The 21,959-nt window shown below is 45.4% G+C and overlaps 1 protein-coding gene across 5 annotated transcripts in view; it reads right to left on the bottom strand.

The window, feature by feature from the left end:
• Positions 1-21,959, bottom strand: part of LOC122797160 (cell wall protein DAN4-like) — an 800,950-nt gene that overhangs the window by 150,384 nt on the left and 628,607 nt on the right. For 4 of the 5 annotated variants that reach the window (XM_044065971.1, XM_044065974.1, XM_044065970.1 and 1 more), the window contains one exon: positions 18,011-18,133. The exons of the other annotated variant lie outside the window; for it this stretch is intronic. In XM_044065971.1, the coding sequence (XP_043921906.1) occupies positions 18,011-18,133 (123 nt within the window). The remainder of the gene's footprint in view (positions 1-18,010; positions 18,134-21,959) is intronic. 5 annotated transcript variants of the gene reach the window in all.

Here is a 21,959-nt window from a genome sequence, read left to right as displayed (position 1 = left end):
TGTTACAAGGGAAGGTCAAGGCATCAACCTTCCAAGCTAGGTGGTGATACTCCCTGGTACAGAATTTTTTCAGCTGATGGTTGAGATGTGAAGCAAAGAGATCCACCTCTGGAGTCACCCACGCCTAAGTGATTTGTAAAAAGATTTTTCTGTGGAGCTGCCATTCGTGGGGGTCCAGTACGTTTCTGCTTAAGTGGTCTGTCAGGGTGTTGTTGATCCCTGGTAGGTATTGGGCTATCAGGTGTCATCCCATGGAAGAGGCTGTCAGCCAGAGGTTCATGGCTAGCCTACACAGAGGGTAAGATTGGGTCACTCCCTGCTTGTTGATGTACCACATTAATGTGGTGTTGTCTGTTTTGATAAGGAGAACCCCTGGCTTGAGATGGGGTTTGAAGGATGTCCGAGCCTTTTGTACTGGCATCATTTCCTTCTGGTTGATGTGTAAAGGGAAGGTGCTGGGCATCCCAAAGACCTTGGGTGCACCTGCCTTCTAGGTGAGCTCCCCAAGCTATGTCTGCAGAGTCGGTGGTAATGGTCTGCCCGGGTGGGTGGAGGGTGAAGGAAAGACACTTGTTCAGGGCACAGGCCCCTGCCCACCAGAGAAACTCGGCCCTTATACAGGGGATCAGAGGGAGAGTGGTCTCTAGAGGTTAAGAATGCTGACACCAAAGGTTCTTTATGTGCCACTGAAGTTTTCTCATGTGAAGCCTGGCCAGAGGAATTAGAAGGATGCAAGATGCCATGTGTCCCAAGGCTTGCAGGAACTTCCTCACAGTGAGATGACTTCGGGAAGCCAGCTGGGTAAAACAGAGAGACAGGAAGCTCTGGTTTTCTGGGGATAGGAAGGACATTTGGGATGCTGTGTCTAGCAGTGCTCCCAAGAAAATGATCTTCCTGGAGGGTGTTTGCTTTGATTTCTTCTCATTGATGATGTACCTAAGGAGGTTAGGAGGGTTTTGACAAAGACGAGGTCCTTGAGGAGCTTTTCTTTGCAATCTGCTTGAATGAGGCAGTAGTCCAGATAAGGGTAAATTTGTATATTTTTCTGTCTACAAAAGGCTATGACCAGGGCTAAGCATTTGGTGAATACCCTGGGAGCAGTAGATAAGCCAAAGGGTAGCGCAGAGAACTGAAAGTGTTGTGAACTTGCTCTGAAGCAAAGGAATTTCCTGCAAGATTCCCTTATGGGGATGTAGAGGTAGGCATCTTTTAGATCTAGGGTAACTAACCAGGCACTTTTTGTCAGCATAAGCAGCAGCTGCTGGAAAGTTAACATTTTGCATTTGTGGACCAACAGGAAGGTGTTCAGAATGGATATATCCAGGATGGGGCGCACCAAGAGTGCCCTCTTTTCTGGGAACAAGGAATAGTCTGGAATAAAAGCCTTTGCCTGTTTGATCTGAGGGGACAGGTTCTACTTCCCCTTGGGATATGAGAGTTTGGACCCGTTTCAATGCCTCTGCCCACTGATTTGGAGGTAAGTCTGAGAACCCTCTTAGAATTGGGAGTTCGTTGAAGGAGAATTTGTATCCCTGAAAAATTATCTTTAAGACCCATTGGTCCTTTGTTACAGAAAGACAATTTTCTTTGCAAAGGGAGAGCCTTCCTCCTAGTTTTTGGTGAGTGAAAAGAGGGCAGAGGGAGGAGAGGGAGTCATTGAGAGTTTTTGCCATGGAGGGATGGCTTAGAACTCCTTGCCTTTGGAGTGAAGGTGGTCCACTGTTTGGTTCTCTGCTGTCCCTGAGATAGGAGTCTGGGTGGTCTGTCCTTGTGGGGCTTACCTTGCCTCTGTCTGCTAGCTGCAGGAAAGGACCAGTGTTTTGAGGGAAACTTCCTGCTGAACCTAGGAGGTTGCACCTGAAGGAATTTTTTTACGGCTTGCATAGAATTTGCTTTGTCTTCCATCTTTTTTAAGTATCTCTTCTGCTTTTACGTCAAACAAGCAGTTCTTATCCAAGGGTGCATCAAGTAATTTACATTTGACATGATCAGGGAGAGGTTGTTCCTTCAACCAGGCACATCTCCTAATGACAGGTCCTGACACTACTGCCCTGGTTGAATCTTCTAGGGTATCATATCCACAGTGTAATGAGTGTTTAGTCACTTGACAAGTAGAGTGCAGTAAATCTACTAACTCTTTCGAATTGGCACAGTCAAAGTTTGAAAAATAGAAGTTATGTTCTTACCATAACGTTCCATGTTAGCTGTCTTCTTCTCGCCTTCTTTCTTGCTGGATGGGTTCGGAGCCGACCTCGGCTCCGACTCGGCCACTCTAAAAGCTCGAGAGTTGGTTCCACCGGCTCGAGGCTCCCCTTATATCCCACAATGCTAGGCGGTAATACCTCAGATCTCGTTTGTAAGCTAGGCCCAGCCAAAGAAAAATCCAGAAATACTAGAAATGGGAAACCCACCTCTATAAAATGACAGAAGGAAGGTGACCTAAAACCTGATGAAGGAATATATACATAGTACAGTATATACATATATACAATAGAGGTGGTAGGAAGAAAGGTCACAATCAAACTCCTCTAGGTCTGTCCAGGCCAGGGGGAAGGAGGGTGGGATGCAAGAAAGAAGGCGAGAAGAAGACAACTAACATGGAACATTATGGTAAGAACATAACTTCTATATGTTAAGTTGTCCATCTCGCCTTCATTCTTGCTGGATGGGACCGCGTCCCTAGCACCTTGTCCCGGGTGGCCTATCGGAACAGACTCTTGAGTACAGTGGAACCAAAGTTAGCTCTATGTCTAGAAGCTAAATCCAACTTATAATGAGAAATGAAAGTGTGAGGAGTAGCCCATGTAGCTGCTGCACAAATCGTATCAATAGGCAGCCTGTCTTGGAAAGCTATAGAAGTAGCCAAAGCTCTAGTTGAATGAGCCTTAGGTCTGTTAGGCAACTTCTGGTGTCTAATCTCATACACAAAGGAAATCAAGGATGTAAGCCATCTGGAGAGTGATACTTTTGAAACTGGAAGGCCCTTTCTGCCTTCTGCATAAGAGACAAACAATTGGTCAGCTTTTCTGGTCTGTTTGGTCCTATCCAAATAATACCTTAATTGTCGATGAACATCTAGCCAATGTAATTTTTGTTCAGACCTGTTAGAATAGTTAGGAAAAAACACAGGAAGGTCAATGTTTTGATTTAGATTTGCCACAGAGGCTACTTTAGGTAAAAAGGATGGATTGGTCCGTAAGGATACCCTATCCTTATGAAACAAAAGATAAGGTGGTCGACTGCAGAGTGCATGAAGCTCTGAGACCCTTCTAGCCGAAGTAATGGCTACCAGAAAGAGTGTCTTCCAGGATAGCAATTTCATTGAACAGGAAGCTGCAGGTTCAAAAGGGGGAAGAATCAAAGATGTGAGAACTAAGTTAAGGTCCCAAGAAGGAGGAGGATTTCTTATAGGAGGCTTGAGAAGTAAAACTCCCTTCAAGAAAGCTTTGCAAAGCTTGTGAGACATGATGGCAGAATCCGAGATGCCCACATGAAAGTTAGATATGGCTGCCAATTGAACCTTAAGAGTAGAAGGAGACGAACCTGCATGGAATAGTTCGGCTAAAAAATCAAGAACCGATTGAATGGGAGCAGTGAAAGGATCTATGTCCCTTCCATGAGCCCAAAAGGAGAAACGCTTCCACTTACTAAGATAAATCTTCCGAGTGGAAGATTTATGGGAAGCTATTAAAATATCTCGAACTGAGTGAGATATTAGCGGAAGCCTGGCTAGGGTTGGAATTGGAGGAACCAAGCAGTGAGGTTCAGGGAGGGAAGAGAGCGATGTAACTGACCCGACTGATGGGTCAAAAGATCTGGAACTAGGTCCAGATGCCAGGGTTGCTCCAACAGAAAATGGTGTAGAAAGGGGAACCAAACCTGTCGAGGCCAGTAAGTGGCAATGAGGATCAAGGAAGCTTTCTGAGCGATGGCTTTCTGTATCACTTGAGAAATTAGTGGGAAGGGAGGAAATGCGTACAGAAGTCCCCGGGGCCAAATTTGGACTAGAGCGTCCCTGCTGGGATGGTCTGGTAGAGGAAAGAGGGTGAAATAATCTCTGCACTTGCTGTTTTGGGGAGTAGCAAAAAGGTCGCAGCAAGGCTGGCCCCACTTTAGAAAAATTTTTTCCAATACTGAATTTTTCAGAGACCACTCGTGAGGCATAAGAATAGCTCTGGTCAATTTGTCCGGAATAACATTGGACTTCCCAGGGATGTGCGTTGCAATCAGAAACCGCTGAGAAGAAATCGCCCATTGCCACAGTCTGAGTGCCTCTCGACATAGGGGGTAGGATCTGGTTCCGCCTTGTTTGTTGATATACCACACTACAGACATGTTGTCCGTCTGTATTGCTATCGTTCCCACCGGAAGAGAGTCTTGAAGGGCTTGCAACGCTAAAAGCACTGCTCTCATCTCTAGGACATTTATATGCAAGTGGCGTTCGTGAGGTTGCCATACGCCCTGGACTGTCCTTCCCTGATAATGCCCCCCCCACCCGATCAGGGAGGCATCCGTCGTCAGAGTAGCAACCGGAGGGGGGGGGGGGGACAAAGGGTCTTCCTAATAAGAGCTGTGGGGAAGAAATCCACCAAAGGAGATGATTCCTGCATGCTTGCATTATCACAATGGTGTGGGACATCGGAAGTTGTTGATATGACCATTGTGTGAAGAGCATCCATTGTAAGATTCTCATGTGAAATCTGGCTAATAGAAGTAGAGGGATAGCAGCTGCCATTATCCCCAGTACTTTCAGGACCAATCTGACTTTGATTTTGTTGCTGTGGAAAAGAAGTGAGACCAGTTTGTGTATGTCTGCTATCCTTTGATCTGTGAGTCTCGCTGACATGCTGACTGTGTCTAGATTTGCGCCTATGAAGGTAATAGCACGACAAGGCAACAAAACAGACTTTTCGCAATTTATTGAGATACCTAGCTTACGAAAGATGTGAAAAGTGTAGTCTCTGGCAAGTAGCAGAAGATGCTTGGTGGGAGCTGTAAGGAGCCAGTCGTCTAGGTATGGAAACACCTGGAATCCTTGGCGTCTCAGATGAGAGGCAACCACTGCCATGCATTTGGTAAACACCCAGGGGGCTGTGGTGAGTCCAAAGGGCAGGGCCCTGAATTGAAAGTGACTGGTTCCCAGCCTGAAGCGGAGGAATCTCCTGGAGCGCCTGTTCATTTTATGTGATAGTACGCATCCTGGAGGTCTATACAGCACATCCAGTCTTCCTTCCCCAGTAGGGGTAGGATGGATTGCAGCGTGACCATCCGAAACCTTGTTTTCTTGACAGACTTGTTCAAGATACTGAGATCCAAGATGGGCCTCCAGTCCCCTGTTTTCTTTGGAACCAAAAAGAATTTGGAGTAGATTCCGGATCCTTGCTGGTCTGCTGGAACTGGTTGAATGGCTCTTTTTGCAAGCAACTTTGATATTTCTAACGTTGCTTGTTCCCTTTGAGCGGGTGGAACATCTGGAAGGGACTTTTTGATTGGTTTGGAGTGCGAAAGAATGGAATGGAATAGCCTTCGGAAATGATGGACTGTACCCACTTGTCTTGAGTTAGAGAACGCCAGGCTTCTGGGTACAGTGAAAGTCTTCCCCCGACTGCCTCCGAAGGTGGACAGCCGGGCAACACCTCAGGGATGCTGAAAGGGCTTATCGGAAAAGGTTTCTCGATTGCCCTGGTTCTGCGGACCCCCCCCCTGCCTCTAGGGCGGCGTCTACCATTATTGTTCCCCCCTCTGCCTCTAGAGGGGAACCGACTCTGTGCGTCAGGCAAAGCCCCTTGAGATTGCTTGCGGAACCACATCTTCCCACTTTTCTGGCCCTTGGGGTAAGGCCTAGAAGGAGTAGAAAAACGGACTCCGACGGCAGAAAGAGTTTTGCCATCAGTCTCGCACCTTGTCAAGGTTTCTTTCACTTGAGGACCAAAAAGGGACGATCCGTCAAACGGGGAGTTAGTGAAAGACGTCTTAAAGGGGTCCACAAAATTGCATAGCCGCATCCAGGCATGCCGGCGTAAGGCCACACCTGTACCTGCGGCTCTGCTCGCTCCATCAGCCGCATATTAAATGAGGCGCATGGAGGAGTTAGCTATAGAATTTAGGGTAGCCAGCTGAGCGTTCATCTTGTCCTGAAAACCCGCAGCTGTAGGATCCTTTAACATCTCACTAGCTTCCTTGATCAAGTCTCTTTGAAGACGAGTGAAATGACAGAGGTAGTTCAGCGAACGCATTGAAAAGGTCGCTGACGAAAACATCTGCTTCCCGTACCTGTCCATAGACCTAGATTCCTTGTTAGGGGGATGGACAGGCACTGAAGGATCAGCTAGTTCCTTCTTGGTGGCAGCAGCTACCACCATAGCATCCACAGAAACTCCTTTAGTCAGAAATTGCTTGTCTGCTGGTGCTGTAATAAACTTTGAAGGTCTCCTGGGGGTGGGGTCCACAGAGTCAGGAGCCGTCCAAGCCTTTTTTGCTACCACCTGCATAAGGGGGTCAAAGGGGAGGGACACCCAGGAGGTGGAAGGGTGAGAGCCGAACGCCTCAAGATACACAGATTCATCCTCCGAAGGGTTAAGGGCCGGCCAATTTCCCCTCTGTTTCAAGATCTCCAGGATGTCTGCAAAGGAGACATCTTCAGAAGGGGAACGGGGGGAACCCTCAGAATCCTCTAAATCCGTGTCAGAGGTGACAGACTCAGGTGAGTCTATGTGCTTCCTCTTGCACTTTCTCTTCCTCGGGGGCTCCCCTGCCAATTCAGGAGAGGCCTCGGAAGAGGATGAGATCCCCACAGGGGATTCTTGAGGAGCTGGCTCTCTGCGGTCTGGGATGAGGGAGTGAGTAGACATTACCTGAGGCACCGAGGAGGGAGGGGCGGACAGAGCCGACTGTGGAGTTGAACCAGGTTCCAACACACTCCGCATGACCTCGAAAGCACCCCTGTCAGGCAGAGCCAGAGGTCCCCGCTCCGAAAAGCTGAAAACCTCTCTCGGCACTGACAGTGACGGTGCCGAGGCCGATGTCGGAGCCGAACTCACCAGCGCCGAAGCGCCGAGAGGGAGAGCGGGGTCGGACAAGGGTCCGATGCCACTCACCCCCTCGGAGCCGACGAGGGAAGTCCGGCGCCGAGAATCTTCCAAAGAAGAGATCGGAGCCGACGACGGAGCCGAAGACAACTGTATCGGCTCTGACGCTACCACAGTCTCGGTCCAACGCCCGGCTCCGAGCTCAAGGGAGTCGGAGGAGGAACATTTTGAGAAATAGGATTAAGCATCGACTGATGAGTCGGGCTCTGAAGCATTTGGGCCAGTGCCTCGGACTTAAGAAGTCGACTCACTACCCTCTGAAGGTCATGGTCAGAAAGTCTCGATGACCTAGAGGAGTGAGATCTATGGCTCCGTTCAGACAGCAAGGGAGATGCTGGAGCCGAATGAACGGAGCCAAGGGACGGCGACCTGGACCTCTTCCTTGATGTCGGTTCCGATAGTCTTATCGGAGTCGACTCAGAGATTTCTAATACCTCGGCTCCAGCCGGAGCCGAGGGAACCACAGAAATAGGAGTTTGAGTCTCATCGGCTCCAGCCGGAGCCGATGTTGTAGCAGACTTCGACGTCTTAGGTATCGACTCAGTTGCTGGAGTTGAAGACCTAGAAGCCTTAGAGGGTTTGCCCGAAGAAACAGTCGGGGGACCCTCAGGTTTTAGCAAGCCCCGTAAAATGAGCTTATTTTTTCTTTCCTGCAGGACTCTAGGGCTGAAGCCATGGCATACAGCACAAGAGTCCTGCAGGTGTAAAGGTGCCAGGCAGTACACACAAGAAGTGTGACCGTCTGTCAGAGACATCTTCTGACAGCACGAGTCACACTTCTTGAAGCCTGAGACCTTCGAATCCTTAGACATATTAAGGAACAAGTGCAATCACACACAAGCACAAACACACCGATTACACTATTCACTAAAATAAAACTAACTTAAAACTAAAAAGTTTAGATAGTCTTAAAAATTTTTAAAAGTCCCTACAAAAACACATACACTCCAAGGAGGGATGGAAGGGCCCGAAGGCCTAAGGGAAGAACATACAAGTTCTTGTGGTAAAGAGGGAGAATAACAAGGAGGAAGGGATAAAAATCCTTTAAAAGTAAGGGGATACTGAACAAAAAACTAATTTAAAAGGGATTTTTTAAAGTTTTTAAACTGTTTTCTACACTAACCTGAAGCCGGTTGAAGCAACACACCTCGATAGCTGTAGCGGCAAACGAGATCTGGGGTATTACCGCCTAGCATTGTGGGATATAAGGGGAGCCTCGAGCCAGTGGAACCAACTCTCGAGCTTTTAGAGTGGCCGAGTCGGAGCCGAGGTCGGCTCCGAACCCATCCAGCAAGAATGAAGGCAAGATGGACAACTTAACATCTTTTGTTTTAACAGTTCCAAAGTGTGTTGTTGATATTTTAACATGTGGAACTGACAGTTGAGTGATCCGATAGCTAAGGTTGCAGAGGTGTATACTTTTTTACCCCATCTATCCAGAGCTCTGGAGTCCTTGTCAGAAGGAATAGGATTCTTTGCAGAACTAGCCTTGGCTCCTTTTGGACCCTGTGTAATGACCTCCGGGTCTGCAGCAGGATTTCTGTACAGGTATTTGTGAGAATCCAGTACTCTGTTATACCTGTCAGGTTTTCTGGGAGCAGGTGGGAGGGTGTCAGGAGTTGAGCTGGATTCCTGGAAGACATCAACCACCTCTAAGATAGGGGGGATGGCCAAGGGTCTGTGCTGAGGCAGGTCTAGAAACTCTCAGTCTTTTCTTAGACTGAGGGAAGTCCTGGGATTCCCAGTGGAAATGTTCCCAGAGGGTGTGAAGGGTTTCTCCAAAGGAAAGATCTTCTGGTGGGGAGGCAGAAGGAATGGATTCCTCTGCATCTGAATCCTAAGCAGTCAGAGGTTGTTCCTTTTCAAAGTCTGAATAATCAGACTCCTCAGAATCCTGTTCTTTCAGTATTTCAGGAGAAAGGTATCTTTTCCTGTAAGAAGGTGTGGCCTAACTACCTCTGATAAGGATGATAAGCTCCGCCACCAGTTTAAGCATTTGAGCTTGGAGTGGTGGAGCAGGAGTAAAATGGTGGCTAGAGTTAGTTTTCCTACGTGTGGCCTTGCTTCTAGGCCTAAGAGTATCCATCGGTCTGAGAGAAATAGTAGTTCAAGAAAATGCCAGTTTTACTCTAGATTCGGTAGTGCAAAAAAACTTCTCGGAAGCTGGTGCCTGCTTCATGGCTCCGGACCCAACCAAGGCAGAGACAACCAAAGGCACGGAAAACGAAGAAGCTTTCTGCGGCATACTGAACTCCGAAAGATTCTCAGTAGAGGCCTGTGAAGGTATCAAATTGGGCATCGGGACTGCAAAGGCGCCTCACTGAATTCCAGAGAACTGATGACCTGCTTAGCGGTAGAGTCGGCGAAAGGCTTAGCCTTGTGTGGTCTGTCTCTATATTTATCCTTACATTTTTTCGGAATGTCTACAGATTGTTGGCTGATGGACAGCATTTCAGAAAGCGAAGACTGAAGACAAAATTACCTGGCTACAATAAGAGCTCTACGACGAATGGTTCTCACGTTAAAGAGGGCACAGAACCAGCAATGGGGGACGTCGTGGTCTGGGCCTAAACATGTGACGCAGTATGAATGGAAGTCTTGGTGTGGTATTTGCTTTCCAAAGGTGAGACAATTGTTAACTTTTTCGGACATCGGTTAGTGGAAGAAAAAAAGGATCCCCAACGGGGTACTTAGCTTTAGACGTTTTCAGCACTAATCCAAACTCTGGTAGCGTCCGACCAGCACACTTGCGAACTTCTTCTGATACGGGCTCCGCGGCAAGAAAGACTGATGTAATGGTGTCGGCTACCTTCCTTGATAGCACTGACGACATGACGTCAGGCAGCAAGCGACAGGAGCTGACACAGAAAAACACTAACTCTGGTATTCGGGCTGGCCGAAGGTGACCACAGCAGGGATAACCCACAGGTGATCATTGAAACAGTGAAACATGAAGAACATCAAGGTTTAAAAGAAAGCAGGATTTGAAACAGCTACGTAATGGTTGACTGATGATGACTGGATGTATAATGTATGCAACTAAAATTATGTCAATATGGTTTGTGATGTATAATGTTTCCAACTTGAATTATGTCAATATGGTTTGTTTTCATTTATATAAATGTATAATTGCCTATGTGATAGGTGATAATTTAATAAAGATGTTTCTTGTTTAAAAAAAAAGAAAATATTGGAACCACAATACACTTCTTGATTTTTAATGTGGATCTTCAGCCACATCTCTGTTAGCACTAGGATTTTAGACTATATTTATAAATGTCTGTTGCATAATCTGCATATAGTAAGAAAATATTTTTAAGCCTTTAGAATTTCCAATAGGATTCATTCAGGTCAGAAAATGTTATGGCAGGGTGACAGTTGTGTCTGTAAACCAGTGGCTATACATCACTACTACCTGTTGAATATTTACAACAAGAGTAGGTGGCTTATACGACTGCTTAATGACTGACATTATTAATTATCCATTTCTGCATCAAAATTAAATAGGTCATCTCTTCCTCCCCCAACATTTGGAGTGCAGTTGTAATTTGCTTGCTCCTTTGGGTACAAAGTTTCATTTTTATTAAATTATATCTGGGATAAGGTTCGCCTGTGGAACATCTGATGTTCACAAAAAGGTGTTGTAGCTTACATACATGGTCTTTTAGAGAGGGTATGTGGCTGTTACAGAGCTTACTCTATCACTCACACATATAAGAATCAGCTAAGATATTCTATAACTTTTTTGTTAAGACTTAGTGTGCAAACTGAAATGGTAAGTAGTAGAATTAGTGTTGCTGGTATAACCTAAAGTGGCAATTTAAAAATAACTGAAATTTTGGACTTTATGTAACAATTTTTTTAATACTGGTCTGAACTTCTCATAACTGACTGTAGTATCAGCATCAGGAGAGTTCTGAATCACTGCAACTGCTCGATTCAGCACTTCAGAAACTCATCTGCTAAAGAGTGAAGACAGACTAGTTATAGTCAATGTTTGAACTGAAATGGTCTTGTTAGGTAACGTAACAAACGACCCAAAAAAGAAAGATAATTCCAGAAAGCACATGCTGACAAAGAGTGGTATAATCAGAACTATAAATCAACAACAATCATACAAAAACAAACTTCAGGTGTAACAGCAAAACACTATACAACTGGTGATCCATTTAGAAAATATTTTCTTTGCATTGGCCACTGCCCATCACAGAACAAAGGAGGCACACACTAATGTACTCATCTCAGTACAACATGAGGTGGCTGCAGTTGCTTTGGATGAAGGATTTTTTTCCTGGTTTCTGTCACTGCAGAGAAAATAAGAAGATGGACTGGTCTTAGGATAGTTCTGACCTCAATTTCAACAGGAAGCAAGAGACTGTCTTAAGAGGAACCCAATCCTTCTGAGAGATGAGGTATGTTTATTTGTGGATTTATGTGCTTATCAGGTGAACCTGAGGAAGTGACTGATCAGTCCATGTTAGGCCACAGTCCTGCACTTCACAGGGTTATGATGTATAGAAATAGTTGATACATACACCATGGCCACAGAATCCAACTCGTACAGATAGCTGATGCACGTTACATCACATTGTGATTGATTGTGAATGCACAGAATAATTCACTACCACATGGAGAACCTCTTCACACACTAAGAGTACGTTAGTCAGCTAGAGGTCTAGCAGCTAGCTTCAAGTCATCTCGAAAACCCAAACTAAAAGATCTGGCTGGATCTGAGACACTGCCACAACAGTCAAGCCCTGAAATTCAGCCAACTATCATCTAAACTATGGGTCATAGGTTCACAGGTAGGTACTAGGCTATTGGCCCTAGGGCCTACATAAGCTTAGCCAAACAGTACCCTGGCTTTTGCCACCCAAGAAAATTATTTTCCTGTGCCCCTGTCAAGCAGAGCCACAGAAGTGATCCCCGGGGTTAATTTTCTATCTCCCATCCAATCATCAACATTTTTCTTGAAGAGTGCTAATGAGGTGCTTTGTTTGATATAGATAGGTAGTTTGTTCCAGAGTATGGGAAGTCTCTGAGATTGTGGTGGGTAAGTTTTCTGTACCACTGAAGACATAAGAGCCTGTAACATGGCAATCCACATGTGAGGTCAGGCCAAAATGTTCCTGGCTTAATTTCCCTGTCCTCCAGTAGGAGTCTCCAGTGCTACCATATTGGATAAAGTACAGTTTTGTACCTACCATAAATGTAGATGTTCGAGTGTTCACACTGCTGCAGCCATCACACTTGGGTTATCCTGCCGTCAGGCGGTCCCACAGTCGGCCAGAGTTCCAAAGTCTAGGTCCAGCGTCGGTTGCTGTCGCTTCTTCCCTGATGTCAGTGTGCCAGGGGTATATAATATGCATCCGACGCCATTTTCTTCAGTTTTTCTTGCCCCAGATGTCAGGTGCCCCCAAGTGGGTAGGCAATACATATTGCTAATCAAAAATATACATATAAAATAAAAACAATACCTTCAGTTACCAGCAAATACACCCCAAAGGTTGTATAGGATAGAAGGGTATAGGTAAGTCCAGCTAGTTCAGAGGGGATGGTGGGAGGGTAACCTGGACTGCAGCAGTGTGAACACTCGAACATCTACATTTATGGTAGGTACAAGACTGTACTATGTTCATTGTGTTACACTGCTGCAGTCATCACACTTGGGGTTGAATCCCAAAGCTAAGTTTGGGTGGCTGGTCTATAAAGAGTTAGGATTGGCTAAGAGGCCCTGCAGAACTGCTCTGGATTTAGAGTAAACAGGCAGGTGGTAATGTTTGGTGAAGGTGTGCACTGAACGCCAAGTTGCAGCCTCCAAAATTTCCTTGGTACGTACTCCTCTGAGAAAGGCTGCTGAAGTGGCTGTTGCCCTGGTGGAATGAGGCCTAATGTTATTGGGGACTGATTTTCCATGCTGTGTGTAGTAATACCGAATACAGTGTCCTATCCATTTGGATATAGTCTGTTTTGAGATAGCCTTGCCTTGTGATCCTGCAGCATATGCTACAAACAGTTGATCAGTTTTCCTGAAAGCTTTTGTTTTGTCCAAGTAGAAGCGTAGCTACCTGTGTATGTCCAAAGAATGCAGACGTTTCTCCCCTTTATTTTGGGGGTTTGGATAAAAACTAGGCAAATGGATGGTTTAGTTAAGAGCCACACTAGATACAACCTTTGGCATGAAGGTAGGGCTTTCCTTAAAGATACCCTATCCTGATGAAAAATTATAAAAGGTTCCACTGCCATTAATGCCTGTAGCTCTGAGACTCTTCGTGCTGAAGTTACTGCCAGGAGCAGAGCTGTTTTCCATGATAAAAATGTTAGATCGGCTGTATTGGCTGGCTCAAAAGGTGGTAGGGTTAGTTTTTCCAAAACGAAATTGAGGTCCCAAGTTGGTGTTGGTGCTCTCCAGGGCAGTCTTATGTTTTTAGCAAGGGATGAGAGAATAAAGGAGGATCCATGTTGTAATGTGCAGAAATGGCAGAGGCTTGAATCTTAATTGATGAAAAGGATAGGCCTCTGTCCAGCATCTCAATTAAGTATTGTAAAATCTGAGGAATGTTTGGAACAAGAGGATCCAGGCTGTGAGCCTGGTTCCAGGCGCAGAATCTCTTCCATATTTCTGAGTAAGCTTTCCTGGTGCTAGGCCTCCTGGCCTCCAAAATGACATCCATAACAGCTTTAGAGAGAGGTGTTGCCTGTTTGATTAAAGTATCTGCCATGCAGCCAGGTTTAGGGTTTTGAGCTGACCGTGCAGGATCTGATTGTTTTGTCGAGTCAGAAGGTGTGGAATTTGGGGCAAAATCCATGGTGGGCCCTGAGCCAAGTTCCTTAGGATAGGGTACCAGTGCTGGCGTGGCCAGTCTGGAGCAATCAGGATTATCTGTGGGTTTTCTTGTCTGGCTTTTAGGAGTACCTTTGAAAGGAGAGGCAGTGGTGGGAAGGCATAGACTTTTAGGTTTTTCCAGCTGAACAGAAGAGCATCCACTTTCCATGCTTATTTGTGATAAGTCCTTGTGCAGAATTTTTGTAGTTGGCAGTTCAGAGGGGAGGCAAAAAGATCTATGTCTGGGCATCCCCATTTTTGTGTTTCATGCTGAAGATTTGTGGATTCAATTTCCATTCGTGAGGGTCCATGATATTTCTGCTTAGGTCGTCTGCCAGAGTATTTTTCTTTCCTGGCAGGAATTGTGCTTGCAGGTGAACTTGGTACATTAGAGCTGTGTTCCACAAGGTCATGGCTTGCCTGCATAGGGGATAAGAATGAGCGCCCCCTTGTTTATGTACCAGATTACTGTGGTGTTGTCCGTCTTTCGTAATAGTTGTCCTGGATGTAGAAGGTCCTTGAAAGCTGTTAGGGCATTTTGAACAGCCAACATCTCTTTTTGATTGATGTGAAGATGCATCTGGTCTGTGGTCCACTTGCCCTGAATGAATGTTCCTGCCATGTGTGCTCCGTAGGCGTAATCCGAAGCATCTGTTGTTAGAGTTTGCCTGGCTGTGGGTTGGGTAAAAGGCTGGCCCTTGTTTAGGTGACATGCCTGTGCCCACCATCGAAACTCCTGTTGTAGGCAGGGAATTATTGGAATTACTGCTTCTAGACTGTGAGAATGTTGAGTCCAAACAATTTTTAGGTACCATTGTAATTTCCTCATATGCAGTCTGGCATATGGTATTAGTAGTATGCAGGATGCCATGAATCCCAGGGCCTGCAGAATTTTTCTTGCAGGGAGATGGGACGTTTTTGCCAGTAGTTGAAAATATTGAGTTAGTTGCACTTGTTTGTCTGGCGTGAGGTAAGCCATCTGGCCCGTTGTATTTAAGCTGGCACCCAGGAATGTAATCTGTTGTGAGGGCACTAGTTTTGACTTCTTTTCATTTACTGTGTACCCTAGAGAAATTAGCAACTTTTTCACAAACACCAGATGCTGTTGAAGAATGTCCTTTGTCTCTGCTTGAATGAGGGAGTCGTCCAGGTATGGATATATTTGAATTCCTTTTTGTCTGCAAAATGCAATTACTGGTGCCAGGCACTTTGTGAAGACTCTGGGTGCAGTAGATAAGCCAAAGGGCAGTGCACAGAATTGGTAGTGCATTGTACCAGCTTTGAATCGGAGGTATCTTCTGCAATTTTGTCTGATAGGGACATGCAGGTATGCTTCTGAGGTCCAGAGTAACAAGCCAAGCCTTCTTTCCCAGCATGGGTAGAAGCTGCTGTAATGTCAACATTTTGAATTTCGGAATATCCAGGTAAGTATTCAGAATTGAAAGGTCCAGTATAGGCCTCCAGGCTTTGTCCTTTCTGGGGACCAGGAAGAATCTTGAGTAAAATCCTTGTCCTTGTTCCTGTTGTGGTACTTTTCGTATAGCTCTCATGTCCATGAGGGCCGAAATTTGTTTTTGTGCCTCTGCCCATTGATTTTGTGGCAGGTCTGGCATTCCTTTTAGCTTTGGTAAAGTATAGAAGTGGAATCTGTAACCTTGAGACACAATATTCAGGACCCATTTGTCTTGGGTGATTGCCAGTTTTGAGAAAAAAGTGCTAGTTTTCCCCCTAAGGGGGCTTCCAGAAGGGATGTGCTTGGCGTACACAAAGGAAAGTCATTGTGACTGTTTCCTGTAAGGTTGAGACTTGTCCTCACCTCCTTTTGGGGTTGAGGTGCCCCACTGTTGTTGTCTGTTTGAGCCTTGGGGTTGAGATCTGCCTCTTGGGCGTCTGTATCTGCCTCTCTGTGGCCTGTCGACACTGGAAAGGACCAATTTTTTGTTGGCCAATTTCTGCTAAACCGAGGTGGCTGTACCTATAAGAAATCCTTGACTGTTTGCATAGATTTAGCTTTATCCTCCATTTTCTTTAACACCTCTTCTGCCTTAACACCAAACAAGGTATCATGTTGTAAAGGAGCATCCAATAACTTTGCCTTAACATGTTCAGGTAAACTCTGTTCTTTTAACCAAGCATGTCTTCGAATAACAGAACCTGTAACTGCGGCTCTACAAGAGGCCTCTAAAGAATCAAAACCACATTGCAGAGTATGTTTTCCCACCTGTTCAACTGCATGCAATAAATCCTGCATTTCTTTACAATCAGGAGCTTCTGAGCTATCAAGCATTTTCTGTTTTAACTGAGCCATTAAATATTGTTGGTACTTAAGTATGTGAAACTGGCAATTTAAAGCTCTTACTGCTAAAGTTGCAGACGTGTATACTTTCTTCCCCCATCTATCCAAAGCTCTGGAATCTCTGTCAGAGGGTACTGGATTTTTTGCAATGGAAGCCTTAACCCCTTTTGGACCCTGGGAAATAGTTTCTGGATCAGCAGAAGGGTTTTTGTAAAGAAACTTGTAAGAGTCAGGGACTCTATAATACCAATCTGGCTTGGCTGGAGCAGGGGGCAAAGAGTCTGGAGATAAGCTGGATTCAGAGAATACATCATCCACAATGTCTAGCACAGGCGAATAGCCAGGGGCCTGTGCTGAGGCAATAAGAGGTAATCCCTGAGCCTTTTCTTGGATTCTGAGTATTCCTGACTTTCCCAATGGAAATGTTCCCTCATGGTATGTAAAGTTTCCCCAAAAGAGTAATCCTCAGGAGGAGAAGCTGAAGGGATAGATTCCTCAGCATCAGAGTCCTCATAGGGGGGGTAAAGAGTATCCCTGGTCTGAAGAGGAATCAGAGGAAATGGAAACCTGATCAGAGGAGTCATAGTCTGTATCCTGCCTAGGCCTTTTCTCAGGAGGGGGATGAAAACCCCTGATTAGAGTAATGAGGTCTTCTGCCATTATAAGCATCTTTTCTTAGGCATGGAGGACTGTCCAGGAGAATGCTGTACTTGTTTCTTTGTTTTTAATGGTACCTTTGTCTTGGCTGTTGTTTTAATGGTAAGTTGTGAAGGTCTGAAAAAACCCTCAGAAGCCGGTACCTGTTCAGCGGCTCCAGACCCATCTGAGGGATTAGTTTCCGTAGGCCCAATACCTTGAGTTTCCAGAGGCCTAGTTGTCTCCACGTGGGAGTTGGAGGCGGTCTGTGGCTCTGAGGTAGCGGGTGTCAGGGGCTGCGAAAGCGCCTCACTGAGAACCGGCGACTGGCCTAGAAGAGGTTTCGTCATCGGTTTTGGACCTCGGATGCCTGTCTTTATCCTTGTCATTGCGTTTTTTCGGAATTGCGGTTATCGGTTGATCCGATGGCATAGTATAATTGATCCTTTGGCCAAAGTAGTGCAAAGCAAAATCAAAATGTCTTTTTATAGTGCGTTTGTTAAATCTAGCACAAAACCGACAACTAGTGACGTCGTGATCAGGGCCTAGGCATGGAATACAGTAAGAGTGGAAGTCCTTATGAGGTATTTGCTTCCCACAAGAAATGCAATTATTAACTTTTTCTGACATCGGTCTGAGGCAAGAAAAACGTTTTCCCAACGGGGTACTTAGCTTTATTGAAGACTTCGGATCTGAAATTCAACTTCGAAAATCTCAGGAGTCGGCTGACTGGCACTTGCGAACTGCTTCTGCTTCGGGCACCGCGCGGCAAGAAAGACTGAAGAAAATGGCGTCGGAGGCATATTATATACCTCTGGCGCACTGACGTCAGGGAAAAAGCGACAGCAACTGACGCCGGACCAAGACTTTGGAACTCTGGCCGACTGCGGGACCGCCTGACGGCAGGATAACCCAAGTGTGATGACTGCAGCAGTGTAACACGATAAACATCCTCTATTGCCTCAGGATGGATAAGCTGGCATTGTTCACTCACATCCATCCTCCCTGACCAGCTTTTCCACTGCCCAATGTGCTAACTGATTCTTGATCACATGGGACACAGGGCTTTATCCATTTACACCATTCAGCTGTTACGAAACCGCATCCTTCTTACCCATCAAGGAAATAAAATAATCAGTCTTCACCTACTAAAACTAATCATACCTGAAAGCAATTCAGCAATATCACCAACTGCTAGCTTCGGACACACATTCTTGTCATGACAGTTTAGAAGAATGCATTTCTTCAAGGTCTTGTCAAACACTGGCCATCTGCAGCGTCCAAACTCTGTAATTGCCAAGAGAAGTATTGGAATAAATGCAGCTTTATGTGATACTAATTTTTATACAACGATGACAGCTTAACTAGGTATTGTACATTATCAATTATCAGTTCAGCAATATAACAACAAGAATGCAAGTCAGTCACCAGTAAAAATGCTAAAGTGATGGGATTTATTAAAGTTATTAATGGAAGCCATCACTATTTTGACGTTTTCAATCTTATTTTGGTCACGAGGGCTCCGAAAGGTTTATGAAGACACCTGTTAATTTTTCTGCATACTGCATGATGTCATAAAAAGACTGTTCCAAATTCACCAATATTTTTGTAGCAGTTACCTTATCATCTGGTAAAAAGGGTAATATAAAACAAGCAGACAGGATAACAGATTAAAATTGATGGATTCACTGTGGTTACCCTTAAGAACTCGGCTACTGCAGTGCTCTGGGGTCCTTGTCTATGTGTATATGTATTTCAAGTTTTAGTATCATCATACGAATGCAAGGCAAGAATCAATCATTCTTACAGAAAATTAAAATCTCTATTTAGTTTAACTTAATATGAATGTCTATAAAGTCCTTTGCAGGCTTGTTTATGAAATAACATATGGCTGACTTACCTTTTGAGTGTCCACATGTTTCTCGAGATGTCCAGGTTTGTGCGTGAAATGAGCAAAAACATCTAGTATTTCCAAGCCTGTGCTGGTAACATTGAGGGATGAAGCCCTGACTACAGCTAATTTGAATCCTGACTTGGTACTTGACAGCACAGGTAGGGAGATGGGTGTTGTGTATTAAGGGGGAGATGGGAGGGGCATGTCAGAGCACAGTAACTTGCTGGTTTTCTCTGGTAAAGACTGGGGATACAACAGTGCCTGGTGATGGCTGGTGGTGGGTGCGGCATCTTGCTTAAGTGAAGTCTTTTGCAGAAGTGGGAATCAGGGACTGCTGACCCCCACTGCATCCTCCACCACAGGTTGTCAATGATGTATGCAAGAGGTGGAGAATTCAGCAAAAGCACCCCCTGGCATCAGTATGATGTGGCACATGTGACTCTCCTTGCCAGAGTTTGGCATGGGCTGCAGACAGGTTGGGGGCATAAGGAGATTCAGTAGACACATGAGATGAAGAGAGGCTTTGGAGGCAGCTGTGAAGAGGAAAAACTGGGTAAAAACTCAAAAAATGTAGTTGCCTGAATTTATATTAATTTACTCCGATTTGCGCGCATTATGAATAGGCAGCAGTAAATCCTTTTTATCTTCCTTCCTTTGTGCAACTGTACACATTCTGATCGACATGCTACCTTCTAATCTTAATGACATTTCCAGAAACTGACTTTAGTGCCTACTGGCTCACTACGTATGACATTTATGTAGTGCACCCATTCACTCTTCCATGGGTGGTGGACTTTGCTCTCTACAAGCATTTGGCACAATAGGAAACAACCAAGCAGCAAAGGCACAAATACTTCTTTCTGACAGCAGCTTTGAACATGTACGTGTATGATTGTGAATTATTTTAGACAACACCGTCAGTGTGTTTAGTTATCTGATGTTCACAAAAATACAATTTTGCATATACAATATGAAAACAGACACCTTCTAGTCTTAAGAGTATAAGAAGAAGTTATGTACCTACCATAACCATTCCATGTTAGTTGTCTTCATCTCGCCTTCTTTCTTGCTGGATGGGTTCGGAGCCGATCCTCGGCTCCGACTCGGCCTTTTACTAAAGCTCGAGAGCTATTTACCGGCTCGAGGCCTCCCCTTATCCCACAATGCTAGGCGTCAGATATCCAGATCTCGTTTGGAAAAGCTAACACCATAGAAAAAAAAACACACTAGTCCCACCAAAGGTTTACCTATAGTGATACAAACAGAGTAGGATGAAACCTAAACACAAGGTCAGCCATAGGAAGAAGGCCTCAAAAGGGATTCTTCTCGGTCCTAACCAGGCTAGGGGGATGGAGGGTGGGACGCAAGAAATAAGCCGAGATGAAGACAACTAACATGGAACGTTATGGTAGGTACATAACTTCTTAATGTTAAGTTGTCTATCTCGTCTTCATTCTTGCTGGATGGGACAGCGTCCCTAGCACCTTAGCCGTGGGTGGCTCATCGAAACAGACTCTTGAGCACAGTGGAACCAAAATCAGCTCGACTTCTGGAGGCCATATCCAACTTGTAATGCGAAATGAAGGTATGAGGAGTGGCCCATGTTGCTGCAGCACAAATAGATTCCATTGGAAGTCTAGCCTGAAAAGCTACCAACGTAGCCAATCCTCTGGTGGAATGAGCTTTTGGTTTTGATGGAAGTTCTTTATGTCTCAGTTGGTAGATCAAGGTAATAATAGAGGCCAGCCACCTGGACAAGGTTACCTTAGAAACTGGCAGGCCCTGCTTCCCCTCAGCATAGGACAGGAAGAGTTGATCTGATTTTCTTGTCTGTTTGGTCCTATCCAAATAAAAACGTAACTGCCTGTGAACGTCCAAATAGTGTAAATTTTGTTCAGCTCTGTTTGAATAATTAGGAAAAAAGACAGGAAGATCAATAGCCTGATTGAGATTTGTCTCTGAGGGTATTTTGGGCAAAAAGGAAGGATTAGTCCTGAGTGAAACTCTATCTTTGTGAAAAATAAGATATGGAGGGCGAACACAAAGGGCTTGAAGTTCCGATACTCTTCTGGCTGAGGTGATGGCTACTAAGAAGAGAGTCTTCCAGGAGAGTAACTTTAAGGAACAAGAAGCTGCAGGTTCAAAAGGAGGGAGAATCAATGAAGTTAATATCAAGTTCAAGTCCCACGGAGGGGGGGGGGGGTGGATCTTTAACCGGGGGTCTAAGTAATATAGTCCCTTTAAGAAAAGCCTTACAAAGTTTGTGGGACATGATACTGGACTCTGATAGGCTAACGTGAAAATTTGCGACAGCAGCCAACTGGACCCTAATGGTGGCAGCTGAGGAACCTGCTCAAAAAAGTTCCGTCAAAAAATCGAAAACATTATGGACAGGGGCTGTAAAGGGGTTTATCTTCCTAGCCTCTGTCCAGAAAGAAAAATGTTTCTACTTATTAGCATAAGTCTTTCTAGTAGAAGGTTTGTGCAAAGAAAGTATGATTTTGCGCACTGACTGAGAAACATGTGGAAGCCTGGCTAAGGTTGGAAGTGGAGCAACCAAGCTGTGAGGTTGAGAGAGTGAAGGGATTGGTGCAGCCCGCCCGACTGATGGACCAAGAAGTCTGGCACTGGGTCCAGATTCCAAGGCTGCTCCAGCAGGTGACGATGCAGGAATGGGAACCAAATTTGTCGAGGACAGTAAGGAGCAATGAGGATCATCCTGGATCCCAAAGCGGTCGCTTTCTGAATCAGTTTTGGAATTAAGGGAAAAGGAGGGAATGCACAGAGTAGACCCCGGGGCCAATCGTAAACTAGAGTGTCTCTGGGGGGATGGCCTGGGAGAGGGAAGAGAGTGAAGAAGTCGCTGCACTTGCTGTTGAGAGGGGTTGCAAAAAGGTCGCAGCAAGGGTGACCCTATCTGCGGAAAATTTTGTCCGCTGCTAACTGATTGAGAGACCACTCGTGAGGCATAAGGATTGCTCTGCTTAACCTGTCCGCTATGATGTTGGACTTCCTGGCGAAGTGCGTTGCTATCAGAAACCATTGAGAGGAGATCACCCACTGCCAGAGTCTGAGTGCTTCTCGACATAAGGGATAGGACCTGGTTCCGCCCTGCTTGTTGATGTACCACACTACCGACATATTGTCCGTCTGAACTGCAATAGTCCCAGTAGGTAGAGAGTCCTGAAGAGCTTGCAACGTTAAAAGTACCGCTCTCAT

This window comes from Protopterus annectens, chromosome 3.part0 (assembly GCF_019279795.1).
Source record: "Protopterus annectens isolate FY-2018-M chromosome 3.part0, PAN1.0, whole genome shotgun sequence".
Lineage (NCBI taxonomy): Eukaryota > Metazoa > Chordata > Ceratodontiformes > Protopteridae > Protopterus > Protopterus annectens.
The sequence above is the reverse complement of the archived record's forward strand: the minus strand, read 5'-3'. Positions and strand labels throughout refer to the sequence as shown.